At 59.3% G+C, this 15,758-nt stretch overlaps 3 protein-coding genes across 4 annotated transcripts; all 3 read left to right on the forward strand.

The window, feature by feature from the left end:
* The first annotated feature begins 934 nt into the window (after positions 1 to 934).
* MAZ (MYC associated zinc finger protein) lies at positions 935 to 4,441 on the forward strand. The gene is made up of 6 exons (XM_052663546.1): positions 935 to 1,155; positions 1,239 to 2,095; positions 2,487 to 2,550; positions 2,827 to 2,998; positions 3,802 to 4,025; positions 4,312 to 4,441. The coding sequence occupies exons 1-5, from the start codon at positions 964 to 966 to the stop codon at positions 4,002 to 4,004; spliced, it is 1,488 nt and encodes a 495-aa protein (XP_052519506.1). The 5' UTR covers positions 935 to 963; the 3' UTR covers positions 4,005 to 4,025; positions 4,312 to 4,441.
* A 2,978-nt stretch (positions 4,442 to 7,419) lies between these two features.
* Positions 7,420 to 9,027, forward strand: PRRT2 (proline rich transmembrane protein 2). Its single transcript, XM_052636309.1, is given in 4 exon segments — positions 7,420 to 8,328; positions 8,710 to 8,863; positions 8,866 to 8,972; positions 8,974 to 9,027. Coding segments are annotated over 4 exon segments (1,224 nt in total).
* Positions 9,028 to 10,414: 1,387 nt separating this feature from the next.
* On the forward strand, positions 10,415 to 15,304 carry PAGR1 (PAXIP1 associated glutamate rich protein 1). 2 transcript variants are annotated; one of them, XM_052635529.1, is made up of 4 exons: positions 10,415 to 10,501; positions 10,858 to 11,359; positions 11,567 to 11,649; positions 14,889 to 15,304. In XM_052635529.1, the coding sequence occupies exons 2-4, from the start codon at positions 10,878 to 10,880 to the stop codon at positions 15,086 to 15,088; spliced, it is 765 nt and encodes a 254-aa protein (XP_052491489.1). In that variant the 5' UTR covers positions 10,415 to 10,501; positions 10,858 to 10,877; the 3' UTR covers positions 15,089 to 15,304. The 2 variants fall into 2 exon arrangements, with proteins under 2 accessions (XP_052491489.1, XP_052491488.1); XM_052635528.1 differs by lacking the exon at positions 10,415 to 10,501 and having other exon boundaries at positions 10,532 to 11,359.
* Positions 15,305 to 15,758: the final 454 nt, after the last annotated feature.

A 15,758-nucleotide genomic window follows, 5' to 3' on the forward strand; every position in this document is an offset into this window, starting at 1 on the left:
GAGAGAGAAGCCGCCCCGTCTCCCGCGCGCCCACCACCTGCGCCATCGTCAGCCAATCAGCGGCCGTCTCAGGGGTCTCGCGCTTGGGGCGACTCCGGCTGCTGGGTGGCTCCCCTGTCCCTCCTCCCGCCACAGTCCCTCTTGTACCTCCCCCCTCCCGCGGGCCTAGCGCGCGCTCGCGCTCGCGCCCGCTCCAGCCTCTTGTGTGTCCTCGCGCCCCCCGCCCGCCCTCCCTCCCCGCGCGCAGTGTGCTCCGCTCCCCCCACCCTCCTCCTCCTTCCCCCCTCCCGCCCGCCCCGCGCGCCTCCTCCCCGGGTTCCCCCCTCCCCCACGGCCGCCTCCTCCTCCTCCCGCCCCAGGGTGAGCGCGAGCCACCTCCCTCCCTCCCTCCGCCATGGATCCCGGCAACTGGAGCAGCTTCATCTTCCAGGTAACAACCCCCTCCCCCGCCCCACCCCCCCTTCCCACACCCCCTCCCGCCCGCCCTCCCTCCCGTCCGCCCTCCCTCCCGTCCCACCCCCCCTCCGCGCGCCCGGTGCGCGCGCAGCTGTCCCCCTCCCTCCCTCGCGCCCTCCCCCGCCCTCCCCGAGGCGCCGGCTGGGCGCGCGCGCGGCGGGGGCCGAGGCTGCTCCCTCGCTCCCCCCACCCCGCCCCGCCAGGCTCCAACCGCCGCCGCCGCCGCCGCCGCCCGGGCCCCCGCCCCCGGCCCCCGGCCCCGCGGGGCCTCCCGCCCCCACCCAGGGGGCGTCGCCGCCGCCGTCGCCGCCGCGCTCCGCGGCCCGCCAGGCGCCCTCCTTCCCTCCCTCCCGCCGGCCGGGGTGCGCGGGCGGCGGGGCGGCCCGCGGCCATGCGTTCGGCGCGGCCCAGCCCGGCCGGCCGGGGGCGGCGCCCCGAGCCCGGGCCCCGCGCGGCCCGCGCCCCCGGCCCCCGCTGAGCCCCGGGGGCCCCGCCGTGGCCGAGGCCATGTTCCCCGTGTTCCCTTGCACGCTGCTGGCCCCCCCCTTCCCCGTGCTGGGCCTGGACTCCCGGGGGGTGGGCGGCCTCATGAACTCCTTCCCGCCACCTCAGGGTCACGCCCAGAACCCCCTGCAGGTCGGGGCTGAGCTCCAGTCCCGCTTCTTTGCCTCCCAGGGCTGCGCCCAGAGTCCATTCCAGGTGAGTAGGGGCCGGCCGTGGCGGGCCGGGCCGGGAGGGCGCCGACCCGCGGCCGCGGCCCACACGGCGCCTTATCTTCGCAGGCCGCGCCGGCGCCCCCACCCACGCCCCAGGCCCCGGCGGCCGAGCCCCTCCAGGTGGACTTGCTCCCGGTCCTTGCCGCCGCCCAGGAGTCCGCCGCGGCCGCGGCTGCCGCTGCCGCTGCCGCCGCCGCCGCCGCCGTTGCTGCTGCGCCCCCGGCCCCGGCCGCCGCCTCCACTGTGGACACAGCGGCTCTGAAGCAGCCCCCGGCGCCTCCTCCGCCGCCCCCGCCGGTGTCGGCGCCCGCCGCCGAGGCCGCGCCCCCTGTCTCTGCCGCCACTATCGCCGCAGCCGCGGCCACCGCCGTCGTTGCCCCAACCTCGACGGTCGCCGTGGCCCCGGTCGCATCTGCCTTGGAGAAGAAGACAAAGAGCAAGGGGCCCTACATCTGCGCCTTGTGCGCCAAGGAGTTCAAGAACGGCTACAACCTCCGAAGGCACGAGGCCATCCACACCGGAGCCAAAGCCGGCCGGGTCCCCTCGGGTGCTATGAAGATGCCCACCATGGTGCCCCTAAGCCTCTTGAGCGTGCCCCAACTGAGCGGAGCTGGCGGGGGAGGGGGAGAGGCGGGTGCCGGCGGCGGAGCGGCCGCAGTGGCCGCCGGCGGCGTGGTGACCACGACCGCCTCGGGAAAGCGCATCCGGAAGAACCACGCCTGCGAGATGTGCGGCAAGGCCTTCCGCGACGTGTACCACCTGAACCGACACAAGCTGTCGCACTCGGACGAGAAGCCCTACCAGTGCCCGGTGTGCCAGCAGCGCTTCAAGCGCAAGGACCGCATGAGCTACCACGTGCGCTCACATGACGGCGCTGTGCACAAGCCCTACAACTGCTCCCACTGTGGCAAGAGCTTCTCCCGGTGTGCACGGGCCTCGGCCGCCCCCTGGACGGGTGGGGAGGGCGGGAAGGCCGGCGGTGGAGGTGGCCTGGCCTTGGCTGGTGGGGAGGGAGGGAGCTTTCTGAGGATGGGGACTGGGAGCCACTCCCAGGGAGGCGGGAGGAAAGCCTCTCCCGGTTACCAGGGAGCAGGGGGTGGTCCTTAGCAGAAGGAGGTGGGTCCTTAGGTTGAGTGGGAGGAGGCCGAGGCCGCCTAGAGCGAGAGGAGGGATTCCTGCCTAACCGGGACTCTGAATCTCTGGGCTTGGGAGAAGACGCAGGGCCCCTTGCAAATGCTTGATGGACCAAGTTAGGCAGACTCGGGGACCCATCCACACCCCAGGGCCCTAACCCCAACCCCAACGTGTCCCCAGGCCGGATCACCTCAACAGTCACGTCAGACAAGTGCACTCAACAGAACGGCCCTTCAAATGTGAGGTAGGAAGCCCGCCTCCTCCTGTCCTGATTTTCATGATTTTGATCCTCATTGTAGTTGTCTGAGTTCAGCCTCTCAGAGCCCCTTTTTCTCTCTCTTCTTTTTGCTTTTTCACTCCATTTTCTCATCCCTTCTTCAAGGCCTCATCATCTCACTCCCATTTCCTACAGATCAAAGACCCCCAAGGCTCTGATTCCTTTAACCTCTTGCCCCCCTCGCCCTACTCCCCGAAGCTTTAACTCTCCTGACACCCCCCCACGCCCCTCCCCCCTCCCCAGAAATGTGAGGCAGCTTTTGCTACGAAGGATCGTCTGCGAGCCCACACAGTACGACACGAGGAGAAGGTGCCATGTCATGTGTGTGGCAAGATGTTGAGCTCGGCTTATATTTCGGACCACATGAAGGTGCACAGCCAGGGTCCTCACCATGTCTGTGAGCTCTGCAACAAAGGTACATGCTGAGAGATGTTGGGAGGGCTAGGGACAGAGGGTGGGGACAAAACCAGAGGCCCTTCCACAGATGTGGGTTAAAGGTGCTGTAGCCAAGAGCTCGTGGCATCTAGAGCCCTTTAGAAAACACACGAAGGAACGTTGGGACGACTGAACATCACTAAGTTCTGAGATGTCATGGCTGGAGGAGATGATCTACCAGAAAGAGTCAACTCCTGGGTGTGTGTGGGGAGATGGGAGAGGGCATTACTGTTTTGGGGAAGGAGTGGTCAAGAGAGCCAGTTCCCACGGGTTGGCAGGCAAGGTTTCAGCTGTGCAGCCACAAGTTCTTGTCTTCAGCTCCTGGGGCAAGTGGAGTACATTGGCAGAGATTTACAAAGTACTCGCCCTGTCTCAGTAGCAGAGAGAGCTGCTTTTAAACAGATTCACTCCACTGAGTAACTGGGCTGAGACTGTATGGGGCACTGGAGGGAGGGGACACAGCCGTCTCTGCTGAGGGTCAACTCTTCAAGTGGCTAGGAATCAGTGTCCTGTCACCCCGGGAGAGATCCCCCAGCCACAGAGAATGGACTCTGGGGACACCAAGGCCCAGAGGCCAACACCATTCAACCAGTTCCCACACTCGGGGGGCTGTTCCCCGCCCCCAGCCCCTGCAGAGTAGTTGGCCCCAGGCTACCAAGGATGTGGTGGGAGGAGGACAGGGCCATCTGAGGAGGGCGTCCCCAGCCGAGGAGAACAACCCCGTCTCTGGGGTCTCCACCTGGCTGACCCCCACCCCCCCATCCCCATCCACCCCCCTAATAGGCTTCACCACGGCAGCATACCTGCGCATCCACGCGGTGAAGGACCATGGGCTCCAGGCCCCGCGGGCTGACCGCATCCTGTGCAAGCTGTGCAGCGTGCACTGCAAGACCCCTGCCCAGCTGGCCGGCCACATGCAGACCCATCTGGGGGGGGCCGCCCCCCCTGTCCCGGGAGATGCCCCCCAGCCACAGCCCACCTGCTGAGGGGGACCCCGCACCCACCAGGCAAGGCGTGGGGCATGGCTGGGGGGGTGGGATGGGGTGCGTGGGACGAGGGGGCTCACAGGACCCAATAGGGGATCTTAGGAAGGCCAGGGATGCCCAGCTATCCCCAAGTTAGGGAGACTTCTGGGACCAGGGAGGGCCTTTCAGGAGAATGAGGTAAGGATGCAGGCCGAAATCTTAACTAAACAGGGAATGAGCAACGGCTGTGTCCCAGGGGAGGGCGTCTGGGGCAAGGCTCTTGCCATTCAGATCGCGCTGTGATCTCGTGGTGTGTCTCACCCTGCAGGTACAGGTGAGGTCTGTCCAATGGCAGGTGAGGTCTGTCCAATGGCGGCAGCGGCAGCGGCAGCGGCGGCGGCGGCAGCAGCAGCAGTGGCAGCCCCACCCACAGCCGTGGGCTCCCTCTCGGGGGCCGAGGGGGTGCCTGTGAGCTCTCAGCCACTTCCCTCCCAGCCCTGGTGAGCTCCAAGTTGGTGGGGGGGAGAGGGGAGAATGGAGGAAAGTCCCTCGGTACCATCTCCTCTTCCCCTCTCTTTTGCCACCAACTCCTCACTACTTCCCCCACCAACCAAGGAGCCTCCAGAAGGAAAGGAGGAAGAAATGTTTTCTTAGGGGAATTCACTAGGTTTTAACGATTTGTTTCTCCTGCTCCTCTCTTCTCCCTACGAGACCTGACCCCACACACACCTGTTCCCTTGGTTGTGTTGAAGTCCCCTGGACAGTGGGCAGGGGGGAGCAGAGGACAGGAGTGGCCACTGCCCTTATCCCCTCTCCTCTCTGTGACCCCCTGCCCTGCCCTTCCAGGGATTGTGAGCCTTCTCCTTCGATGGTCCTTCTTGCTCTCCTCCTTCCGGTGCCCCCACCTACTGTCTGCTGCCCCTCCCTGGGGAGTTGGTGCTTTTTTTTTTTTTTCCAGGGGGAGGGAGGAGAGGAAGGAGGGAAATCAAAGATTCTGTCCCAGAGATGGGGAAAGGTGAGATTTGAGAAGGGGCAGAAGGCAAAGGTTGTACCTTCATCAGGTGGGGTTGTTTGGAGTCAGGCCCTGAACATCATCCTGCTTAAGAATCTGTCAGGGGAAAACAAGTCAAGGGGAGCAAAAGAAGGAGCCACTAGGGTCAGAGGCAGGACAAGAGATGGAATCCTAGGGGCCAGGGTAAATGGAGGTATCCAGGGACTAGAGGTGCTTCCTGGGGGTGGGGGGAATGCAGCCACAGTGTCTCCCCCTTCCCTCTTCCACCCCAGCTCCAGCCCTGGCCTTTTCTTTTCATCCCTCTCCCCCACGACAGAAGCTGTGGCCCTGGCCATGTCATCGTGTTCCGGTGTCCCCTGCATGTTCCCCACCCTTCACCCCCTCCTTTTGCGCGGACCCTATTACAATAAATTTTAAATAAAAACCTGTCTCAGACTCAGTGAATGAATTGCTCTCAACAAGCCCCCTGTTCCCACCCCCAAAGGAATTCTTAGGCCTGCAGTTGGTCAGTCAGTCGCAGCCTTGCTCAGCCCTGTGCAGCTCTGAGGCTCCGGCTCCTCCTTCCCCAGAGGCAGCACCAGCCCAGGCAGTCCAGGTTCAGGGTGGGGCCGAGGCTGCTAGGCTGTGGGGAGCAAGTTCTAGGACTCCGGAGTCTCTGGGGAATACTCAATCCACCCAGGCTCAGAATAGCCCCTGGAGGCTTGAAGAGGCCTCGGTCAGAAACCCAAACAGTTGCTGGACATAAATGCTGGTTTTCCCTTTCCGTCCAGACCCACTGCCTGCTGCTCACACCCCAGCCAATACCTGCACACTCTTAAGGCCCTGAGAGGTGATGGATGATGTAGCTGTGGAAAGACTGGGCAACTCAGCCCTAGGACTGGGAACAAAGACGTGGAGAATAAAAACTGCACTTCTCCCCACTCGTCCTCTTCATTCTGGTGTGGTCCACCCTGCTCTTACCCAGCCCCCTCCTGTTCCAGACTGCTCTTGCAGCCTCCATCCTGCCCCTTGGAATTCCCTTCCCAGTCACTGCTCTGACCCCTCCAGGGACCCTTTACTTGAGCCTTCCATTACCCATTTCTGCTGCTGCTGCTTCCTTGGCGGTAGAGGGACTTGCCATTCTGCAGGCTCCCTTCTGGAAACTCCACCCTGATCATCCTCTGCAGCCTCTCCCAAGTTTGGCCTCATCTCCCTTCCTTTCCTGCTGGCAGGGGTGCCTCCACCTGGTCCTGCCTGTCTCACTGGTCCAGCCTCCTCGGAGGCCCCTCTCCGCTTCCCCTGACCTCCTGCCTCAGCCAGGACCCCCAGTGACCGTTGGCGGGAGGGGCCCGGGGCTTGGGAAGGGGGCACCCCCAGGAGGCGCGCGGGGGAAGGGCTCAGGAGCCGCGCGAGTGGTCCCCCGGCCGGTTGCCCAGGTAACGCGGGGCCTGGCACGCGTGGCTCCCTCCGGCTGGCCGGGAGGGGCGGGAGCTGTGCAAGGGGCGGGGGCGGTGCGCCAGCGAAGCGTAGGGGAGGGGACCTGAGAGCAGGGGATGAGCCGAGAGGAGGGGAGACCCGCCGCCTCCCTTCCTCGCTAGCTGACTTGCTCCCTCCCGGGCTGCGGCGGCTGCAACCGCGGCGGTGGCGGCGGCGGCGGCGGCAGCAGCCGGAGCAGTCTGGAGGCCGGCGTCGAGGTGAGACGGGAATGGACTGACTGAAGCTGCGGGTAGGAGTGGACGGACAGACCGCGGACGCCGGGAAGGCTGTACCGGAATGCGGGCGCCTGATGGACTGACGGGTGGTGCTGGGCGCGCCACGCCAATGGGAGGAGACGGCGCCGGTCCCCTGGGGGCGAGGGAATCCCTGGGAGAGGGGCTGGGAAGGGGCTCAGCGGAGATGCCCAGGTCCCCGAGGGAGGGGCGCGGGCGTCTACGCCCCAAAAGCGCAGCACGAAAACCGCACCGGCTGGGCGCCCAGGCAGGAAGGGAGGATGCAGAGAGAGTGGAATGTGAGTTTCGGGGTCCTCTGCCCAGTCTGCCTTTCGGAACGTCTGAGTCTGAACAGCTTGTTGATTTTGGGGTGCTGTGGTATCTGCTAGGATGAGTTTGGATCTTGTTGGGTGGACCCAGGAAGAGACCGTGGGGGAACCTTGTTTACAAAAGGGTTCATCTTCCCAGGGCTCTCCAACCAGAAGCCTGAGCAGAGCACTCCTCCCCAGAGATGTCCCACCCCAAAGCAAAGGAAACCCCAACTTTTCTTCCTTTTCCCCAGAGGCAGTCCAAGGCTGGCCCTGAGACAGGAGCATCGCTCTCTTGGGCTGCAGCGCTGAAAGCTACCTCTTCCCTCCTCACACCAAGCCTGTCTCCTCCTCTTGCAGGATTTGCTGCTGCCTTCACCGCCGTTCCATCCTTCCCTCAGAGGTCCTCTCCCCTCTCCTGTCTCAAGATGGCAGCTAGCAGCTCTGAGATCTCTGAGATTAAGGCGGTAGAGGAGGGTCCCCAGGCCCAGGGAGAAGGGCCTGGCCATTCTGAAGGCCGAACTGGCTCTCCCCAGGTCCCAGCTGGGGTCTCAGATGAGCCAGAGACCCTGCAGCCAGGCCCAGACGTCAAGGGGGCCCCTGTGGACTCAGAGCTCAAGGTTGGGCTGGCTCCAGAAACCACAGAGACCCCAACCGGGGCCCCTGAAGCAGCTCAGGCCAGAGACCTCAGCTCAAGCCCAGGAGGGGAAGCAAAGGCCAACTCCAGCACTGAAGAAACATGCCAAGAGCTAGCATCCAAACCCGAAGTGAGCAAAGAGGCCACTGCAGACCCGGAATCCAACCTGGAATCCGCAGCCCCGCTTGAGCCAGCCTCAGAGCCTGCCCCCCAGCCAGAACCCCAGTTAGACCCCCAGCCAGAGCCCCAGCCAGCTTCCCAGTCCACCTCCACACCAGCCCTTCAGCCAGAACCCCCTACCCAGGAGGAGCCCACCTCTGAGATCCTGAGCGAGAACATGGGAGAAAAGCAGGAGAATGGGGCAGTGGTTCCCCTGCAGGCTGGTGACGGTGATGGGGAAGAGGGTCCAGCCCCCCAGCCTCACTCACCACCCTCCACAAAGACCCCCCCAGCCAATGGGGCCCCACCCCGTGTGCTGCAGCAGCTGGTGGAGGAGGATCGACTAGGAAAGGCTCACAGTGGGCATTCAGGATCTCCCCGAGGAAGCCTGAGCCGCCACCCTAGCTCCCAGCTCGCAGGGTCTGGGGTAGAGGGGGGTGAAGGCACCCAGAAACCTCGGGACTACATCATCCTCGCCATCCTGTCCTGCTTCTGCCCCATGTGGCCTGTCAACATCGTGGCCTTCGCTTATGCTGTCATGGTGAGCCCCAGGGGACCCTGCCTGGCCCAGGCCTGCAGTGGTTCCCAGTTTCCTGCCCTGTGCTGGGACACAGCCCCAGGAGTAACCCCGCCTCCCCTCCCCTTTCTGCATGGATCTCACGTCCCAGTTACAGGGCCTTTGCTCGCCTCTCCCTGGGACTTCACCTTCTGAGCCCTACCCCATCAGGTGGGAGGGAAGTTGAGACATTTCACACAGTCTTACTGACCTGTGCCCTTCTCCTGCTGCCTCTCAACCCCCTTCCTCCCTTAACCACTGTCCACCGGCTGGCCTGTCTCCTCTGGATGACTCTTACACCCGATCTCTGCCTGGCTGGCATTTCCTGACCTGGGCTGGTGCCCCCACCGCTCACTCTAACCCCAGTCCCGAAACAGCTTGCAACAGGGGGACGTGGATGGGGCCCAGCGTCTGGGTCGCGTGGCCAAGCTCTTAAGCATCGTGGCACTGGTAGGGGGGATCCTCATCATTATCGCCTCCTGCGTCATCAATTTAGGCGGTGAGTGGGGGTCTGGGACAGGCTGGGAGGAATGGAAGGGTTGGCAAGGGCGGCTTTACTAACCCCTGCCCCTGCTCTCTCCTGTCTGTCCTCCCTACTTCTTTGTCTCTCCTTGTCTCCCCCCACCCCTCTGCCCCACCGTCTCTGTCTGTCCCTCCCTCTCCTCTCCCACAGTGTATAAGTGAGGGGCTCTGCCCTGCATTCCAAGACTTTTTTTCCTGTTGGGAGCTGCCTTGGGCCCATCCTCCCTTGGGGGGAGCCCAATCCTTGGCCCAGGCCCGCACCCATAGGGACCAAGGGAGCCTGAGCGGCCTTGTTTACAGCTTCTTTCCTGCTCCTGCATCCTGCCAGGCTCCTCTGCCAACCGTAGGCCTCCCTTCTCCCTGCACTGTTTCCAACCTCCCTGCACTTCTGCCTGCACCCCCTCCAGCCTCTCGGCTTCCCTATCCTTGCACTTCCTGCACTTTTGGAATCCTCCCTGAACATCTCCCCATCTCTCTGTGCTCTGCCTCCCTGCATCTCTCCCCACCTTCCTGCACTACAACCTCCCCGAATTTCCTGCACCTCGACCCTGGTCTCCCTTACCCAACTTTCATTGTCTCAGCTTCCTCCCCCTATCCCTTTCTTCCTCCCCACCTTATTCACGGCCACTTCCCTCCCCACACCCTCCGCCCCCTTCCTCTTCCTGCCTCCTCATCTCCCTCCAGCATCCTCTCCTCCACCCTCCTCCACCGTTTATTCTACAAAAACTCCAGCACTCAGATCAGGCTGGGGGAGGGGAGTGGTGTCAGGAGAGGGCTCTCTTGCCCGGGCTCCGACTGTTCTCTGTTGGGACCACCCAGGTCCGGACGACCCCCAGGGTGCCTCGGGGTCGCAGAGCTGGCAAGCCAGGCCTCGTTTGGAGACATGCAGGGATGGCGTGTTCTGAACACGCACCTGGGAGAACGGAGGGGCACGGCTGTTGACCCTCCCTGGTCAGCCTGAGTTGACCCGCTCCATCTGGTCTTTTTAACCCAGTCAGCGAACTCGTCAGAGCTGGGGTCATTCACGTACTTCCTAAGAAAAAGAATCCCCCAAATAGGACCAAAGCTCCCAGCTGCAGGGAGCAAGGGAAGGGCAGAGAGGTGTATTATTATTTTCTAAGAGGACGAGAGAGGCTTGTTGCACGCGACAGTCCGCTGGGGAGGCGGGGACCGAGCCACAACGCGGTTCGGAGTTGGCGGGTTTTTTTTTTTCCCCCTAAAAAAAAGTGTAGGGAAAAAACCCTAAAAGTCTAAAAACAAACAAAAAAAAAGGATACATCAAACTGATTCTCCCTTTTTGTATGCCGATGCTGCATGGGTCTGAGACACCAATAAACGGAGACTGCATGAGACTCGTCTCTAGCCTCAGTTAGTCCTTACATGCGTGCGCCGCGGGGGCCGAAGGTACTGCCTTTTTCCGCAGACCCTACTGCGTGGTTTGCGCATGCGCTGCCCCGGTGGCCATCTTTACTGTGGGCCGAAGCCTATCATTCCGGAGCGCCTACCTGCGCATGTGCAAGCCTTCCCTCTCTTTCCTCTTCCAAGTAGTTTAGACTTAAGCGGAGCCTCCCGCGCCATCTCGGTGCGCCTGCGTACTGTGACCCTGCGCAGCCCGGGAGGCGGGTCTTAGCTCCAGGTGCGTACGGCAGCTGAGGTGGCGAAACTTCGAGGTGTGGGGAGAGGGTGCCGGATCCAGGTGTAGAGAGGGGCGGCGTGAAGGCGAAAAGAGCGGGTCCGCCCCTTTCCGGCCTGGAAAGTAGTTTCTCTGGGTCCCTGGGAACGTCGGAATACCAGATTTGGATCCGTAGGGGCGGGGTCCTTGGAGGGAACTTGAGCGCCCCCTTCTGGGAATCGGCGGGTCTGTTCGCAGGGACTGCTGTTGGAGCCTGATTGGTTAGACAGACGTTCCCCGAAGCCACGGAAAGCCCTACCCGCGGAGGCGGGGGTGGGGGATCCCTGGCTTAGTACTCCTGCCATCTCCTGTCATCGCAGGGCCCCTTCCCTAGTGGCATATGTCCCTTGTCCGGGGCCATGGAGACATTGCAGCCACCACGGCGGCGCCTCTGTCTGAAGAAGGGGAAGTGACCTCCGGTCTCCAGGCTCTGGCTGTGGAGGATACCGGAGGCCCCTCTGCTTCGGCCGACCAAGCCGAGGAAGAGGGAGAAGGAGGCCGGGAGGAGGCTGAGCATGAGGGGTCCGGGGCCAAGGAGGTGCAGGGAGAAGCCCCCAGCCCTGAGGGGGAGGAGCGTGCCAAGGGAGAATCCGAAGACTGGTGCGTGCCCTGCAGCGATGAAGAAGTGGAGCTGCCCGCAGATGGGCAGTCCTGGATGCCACCCCCGTCTGAAATCCAACGGCTCTATGAACTGCTGGCTGCCCACGGTACCCTGGAGCTTCAGGCTGAGATCCTGCCCCGCCGGCCACCCACGCCTGAGGCCCAGAGTGAAGAGGAGAGATCCGATGAGGAGCCAGAGGCCAAAGAGGAGGAAGAGGAAAAGTGAGGGCACACCCTGACACCTTGTCCTTGGGGCTCCTCCCCTGATTCCGGGAGGAAATAGGGAGGGGAGGTGGGACCCAGGATCATGGGAAGTGAAGGGAGGGAAGAGAGGGGGAGAGGAAGAGCCAGGGGGTTGGGGACAAGTGTGGTTGTTTGGGGGTGAGGGGGAACCACCCTCACCCTTCACTGTCTGTCCCCCTGCCCCAGACCACACATGCCTACAGAATTTGACTTTGATGATGAGCCAATGACACCAAAGGACTCCCTGATTGACCGGAGGCGCACCCCAGGTACAGACGAGAGGGGATTACTGGGCAGCGGGGGTAGAGGGGGATAGGGGGGCGGGGTGAAGAGCCTCTGCTCCCACTTACTCAGAAAGTGACTCCCTAAAAGAGGCCTTGACTTGGTGCTTGGTAGCTACACAACTTGTAGCTTTAGAAGAGAGCATGCACCCAGTGGTGCCATCCTTCCAGCTTCGGTGGTCCCCTATCTTCCCTTAAAAGATTATCACAGATAATTTCATCATGCTTCTCATTACTTTGATCTCAGTCATCCTAGAAGTCCAAGTCATTACTACTATTACCTAGATCCACATACCTACACTGCTGGGTACATGTCCTAATCTTACCCAGTTTCCCATCCTATGTGCCTTCCTAGAGTTTACCCTCAGAGCCATTCTTGTTTTGTTTGGGGCCATGCTGCTCAGCATGTGGGATCCTAGTTCCCTGCCCTGAGATTGAACCTGTGCCCTTGCAGTGGAAGCACAGTCTTAACCACTGGACCACCAGGGAAGTCCCCTTGCTGTTGTGCTGTGCTTAGTCGCTCAGACTCTTTGCAGTCCTATGGACTGCAGCCTGCCAGGCACCTCTGTCCATGGGGATTCTCTAGGCAAGAATACTGGAGTGGGTTGCCATGCTCTTCTCCAGGGGATCGTCTCAACCCAGGGATCGAACCCAGGTCTCCCACATTGCAGACAGATTCTTTACCATCTGAGCCACCAAGAAAGTCCCCTTGGAGCTATCTTTTTAAAAAAATTTTGGCTATGGTGGTCTTTGTTGCTGTGCACAGGCTTTCTCTAGTTGCAACGAGCAGGTACCGCTCTTTGATACTTGGGTGTCTCACAGCAGCGGCTTCTCTTGTTGCGGAGCGTGGGCTCTAGGGCACACGGGCTTCAGTAGGTGCAGCTCCTGGACTGTAGAGCAAGGGCTCCGTAGTTGTGGCACACGGGCTTAGCTGCTCCAGGGCATGTGGGATCCTCCTGGATCAGGGATTGACCTCATGATCCCTGCATTGTCAGGCAGACTCACAACCCTTGGACCAGCAGGGACGTCCTGGAGCCATTCCTGATTTCGGTTTCTTTCGCCTCAACACTCAAGCCAGCAGCAAGTCTTGTTAGCTCTGCTTCCACATTCCCATGTTCAGCTCTCCACCTTTAACACGATATCCTCATTCAAGCCACCACCATCTCTGTCACCTGGAGAGGTGTGGCAGCTCTTAACTGGTCTTCCTGCCACCAGTCTCAGCACTAGAGATGGTTTATGTTTCAAAATGTAAGCTGTGTCACTTCTCTTGTTTTCAGTCCTCCAAATGATTCTATCACGGGGGCTGGGGTGGGTGGACGAGCATGTCAATTGAGAATCCAAGCCCCCCTCTCCCCCAGCCCAAGGCTTCCATGTACAGTAAGAGATCCAAACCCCTTGTCATGGCCTGTAAGTCATTTCCTTGGCTGCTGGGGTCCAGCCCCCGCAGGAGCCAGGGGAACCTGAAGGAAAAACTTCGTCGGCGGATGATTTAGAGAGAGAGAAGGAAAGAATATTGTAGATAAGAAAATAGAGGAGAGAAAGAGGCTGATAGTCCTTGGTTTACATAGAAAGCCAATAAAACTTCGAGACAAGAAGTTTGCCCTGTTCACGGAGGCCACAGGTGCCTTCCCAGTCTCCCAAGGGAGTGAAGACGCAAAATGTCTTCCTATTCAGGTCTTAGAAACCCGGGCAGATAAGTGAATGCAGGGATCCTCTATTCTCTAAGAGATCAGCCTGGAAAAGAAAGTAAGAGAGAAAATAAAAGAGAAAAAAGAAAAACACGGGGTGACCAAGCTTCTTCAAGCGAGGCCCATTGTTTTTATTTTTAAAAGGGTCTTTTATACCTTTACTTGTACATAGAGGGAAATGAAAGATGCAAAGTCATACAGAGTCAGCCCAAACATTATATCTGTTTTGTCTTTATCGAAACCAGGATTTTTCTGCAAACCTTTCCCATAAACAATATTGTGTACATTATCTTCTGGCCTTGGAGGCCTGTGAACATTTTATGACCCTCTTTTGATAAAGACTTCTCAACCAGAAAACTTATTTTCCCTTGAAATATTTTTTCTTATATTTCTAATCTATGTCAGCCTCAAAAAGTATTAAACAGTTACATTCTCAGGAAGCAAAGGTGCAGTGAGTTACAAGAAAGAACCAATTAGCTCAAAAGTCTGCTGTGGTTAATTTCAAGGCTACACTTGTTTTTCTTACTTTCCAACTATGTTAACTAATGCACTCCCAGGTGCACAGTGGATAAGAGATATGGGAACTTAGCAACAAGCATTGGCCCAATAATGAAATCCTATGCCTAGCACTACTCTAATAACTTAACTCTTTGAAAGGCTCTATGTTTTAGGCTTTCTGTGCCTCTCACAGTTGGGAGGCTGTCAATAATCACATGTGTAGCTGCAAGAGTCTGGATATATCTGCCAAGCAAGCTAAAATGCTAACAGAGGGGTTTTGATTGGAAATATTCTTCTCATGTCCAGGAGACTTATTAGCTATAGCCCTAAGTTGATTTTCTCCAGAGAAGGGTGGTCAGGAATAGCCCCCTGTTAATGTCAGAGGAGTTGGTGAAAGTCATGAAATAGTAAAACAGATTCTGGTTTTGGGGTAGATGTTCGAGAAAGCCTAGGGAGCCCATTGAGTTCTGAAGCCTTGCTTAACAGTTCTCTTCCACATGACCTTGTCATGGGTGGGATCTCCCGTGGTGGCTCCCGGCACTTGGCCTCGTCTTTCCTGTTTCTGCTAGCTTTACATTTCTCATTAAACAGATCTCCGAGTTCCTTCCCTGGGGCTTTTGCACTTGCTTGTCCCCTGCTTGGGGCACACCTCCCTGATCTTCTCATTTCTGGCCTCTTCTTATAATTCAAACCTTCACTTCCCACCCCATCTGAAACCCCAACCCTAAACCTCAGAACCTCCATGACGTCTATGGCAATTATGTCTGAATGAATTGAAAATTTTATATGGTTTACAAGTAGTCTTCTACCCTGCATGTAAAAAGATAATGTGCTTCTAATTCTAAAAATTTGAGTGTGAGTTGAATGTGCAAAATGAAACCAAAAAATTAAAATGTGACAATATCCAAAAAAAAAGTGCCTTCACAACAGACCTGGAAATCTCTTTGTTTAATAAGCTCCCCAAGTGATTAATAAGACCCAGGCAGGTCTGGCACATACTGCCTCACTCCCTTCCACTTTTCTCATCTTCCCCTTCTTCAGGAAGCTCAGCCCGGAGCCAGAAACGGGAGGCCCGCCTGGACAAGGTCCTTTCAGACATGAAGCGACACAAGAAGCTAGAGGAGCAGATCCTTCGTACCGGCAGGGACCTCTTCAGCCTGGACTCAGAGGACGCCAGCCCCGCCAGCCCCCCACTCCGGTCCTCAGGGAGTAGTCTCTTCCCCCGGCAGCGGAAATACTGAGGGTGCCGAGTCTGCCTGCTGGAGCCTTGGCCCACCTTCCCTCACCCAGGGCCTTGGGCAAGAGGAGAGATGCTCCCAGACTCCCACCACAACACCTTGCCAAAAGGAGGACTGACGTGTGTGTATGTGTGTGTGTGTGTGTGTTTATGTTTTCTCTTGAACATCTGTTGGGAGACCTGAGCCAAATTTTCTGAATCTAAAATAAAAAAAAATTTTAAAAGCAAGTTACCTTCTCTTAGAGGAGAGGCTGCCGCTGAAGCCAAGACCCTTGTGGAGAAGCAGGACTGTACTCACCCCGACTGCAATTGAAGGCAGATGGGGTAGAAGTGAGCTCAGTCAGCACCTGCCCCCTGCCTTTAGAAGTGAGCTCAGTCAGCACCTGCCCCCTGCCTCGGGCTGTGGACCCTTCCCAGTGTGCGTCCAGGGCTGCCAGCTGGCTGTGGGGTGGGCATTCCCCACCACTGAATGAGGTCAGTGCCTTCAGCTGTAGTAGGAGCCACCTTGTTTTTCTTCATTAGCTGTTCAATCGTGTCCGACTCTTTTGCGACCCCATGGACTGTAGCCCCGTGGACAGGCTCCTTTGTCCATGAGATTTCCCAGGCAAGAATACTGGAGTGGGTGCCATTTCCTTCTCCAGGGGATCTTCCTGACCCAGGGATCAAACCCATAT

Source organism: Budorcas taxicolor, chromosome 2, assembly GCF_023091745.1.
Source record: "Budorcas taxicolor isolate Tak-1 chromosome 2, Takin1.1, whole genome shotgun sequence".
Lineage (NCBI taxonomy): Eukaryota > Metazoa > Chordata > Mammalia > Artiodactyla > Bovidae > Budorcas > Budorcas taxicolor.

Excerpts from the sequence above, each read along its gene's own strand:
- MAZ (XM_052663546.1), top strand. The coding sequence starts at position 964 with ATGTTCCCCGTGTTCCCTTGCACGCTGCTGGCCCCCCCCTTCCCCGTG. Across the intron at positions 1,156-1,238 it reads GCGCCCAGAGTCCATTCCAG|GCCGCGCCGGCGCCCCCACC; the intron begins GTGAGTAGGGGC and ends TTATCTTCGCAG. Across the intron at positions 2,551-2,826 it reads AACGGCCCTTCAAATGTGAG|AAATGTGAGGCAGCTTTTGC; the intron begins GTAGGAAGCCCG and ends CCCCCTCCCCAG.
- PAGR1 (XM_052635529.1), top strand. The coding sequence starts at position 10,878 with ATGTCCCTTGTCCGGGGCCATGGAGACATTGCAGCCACCACGGCGGCG. Across the intron at positions 11,360-11,566 it reads AAAGAGGAGGAAGAGGAAAA|ACCACACATGCCTACAGAAT; the intron begins GTGAGGGCACAC and ends CCCCTGCCCCAG. Across the intron at positions 11,650-14,888 it reads TGACCGGAGGCGCACCCCAG|GAAGCTCAGCCCGGAGCCAG; the intron begins GTACAGACGAGA and ends CCCCTTCTTCAG.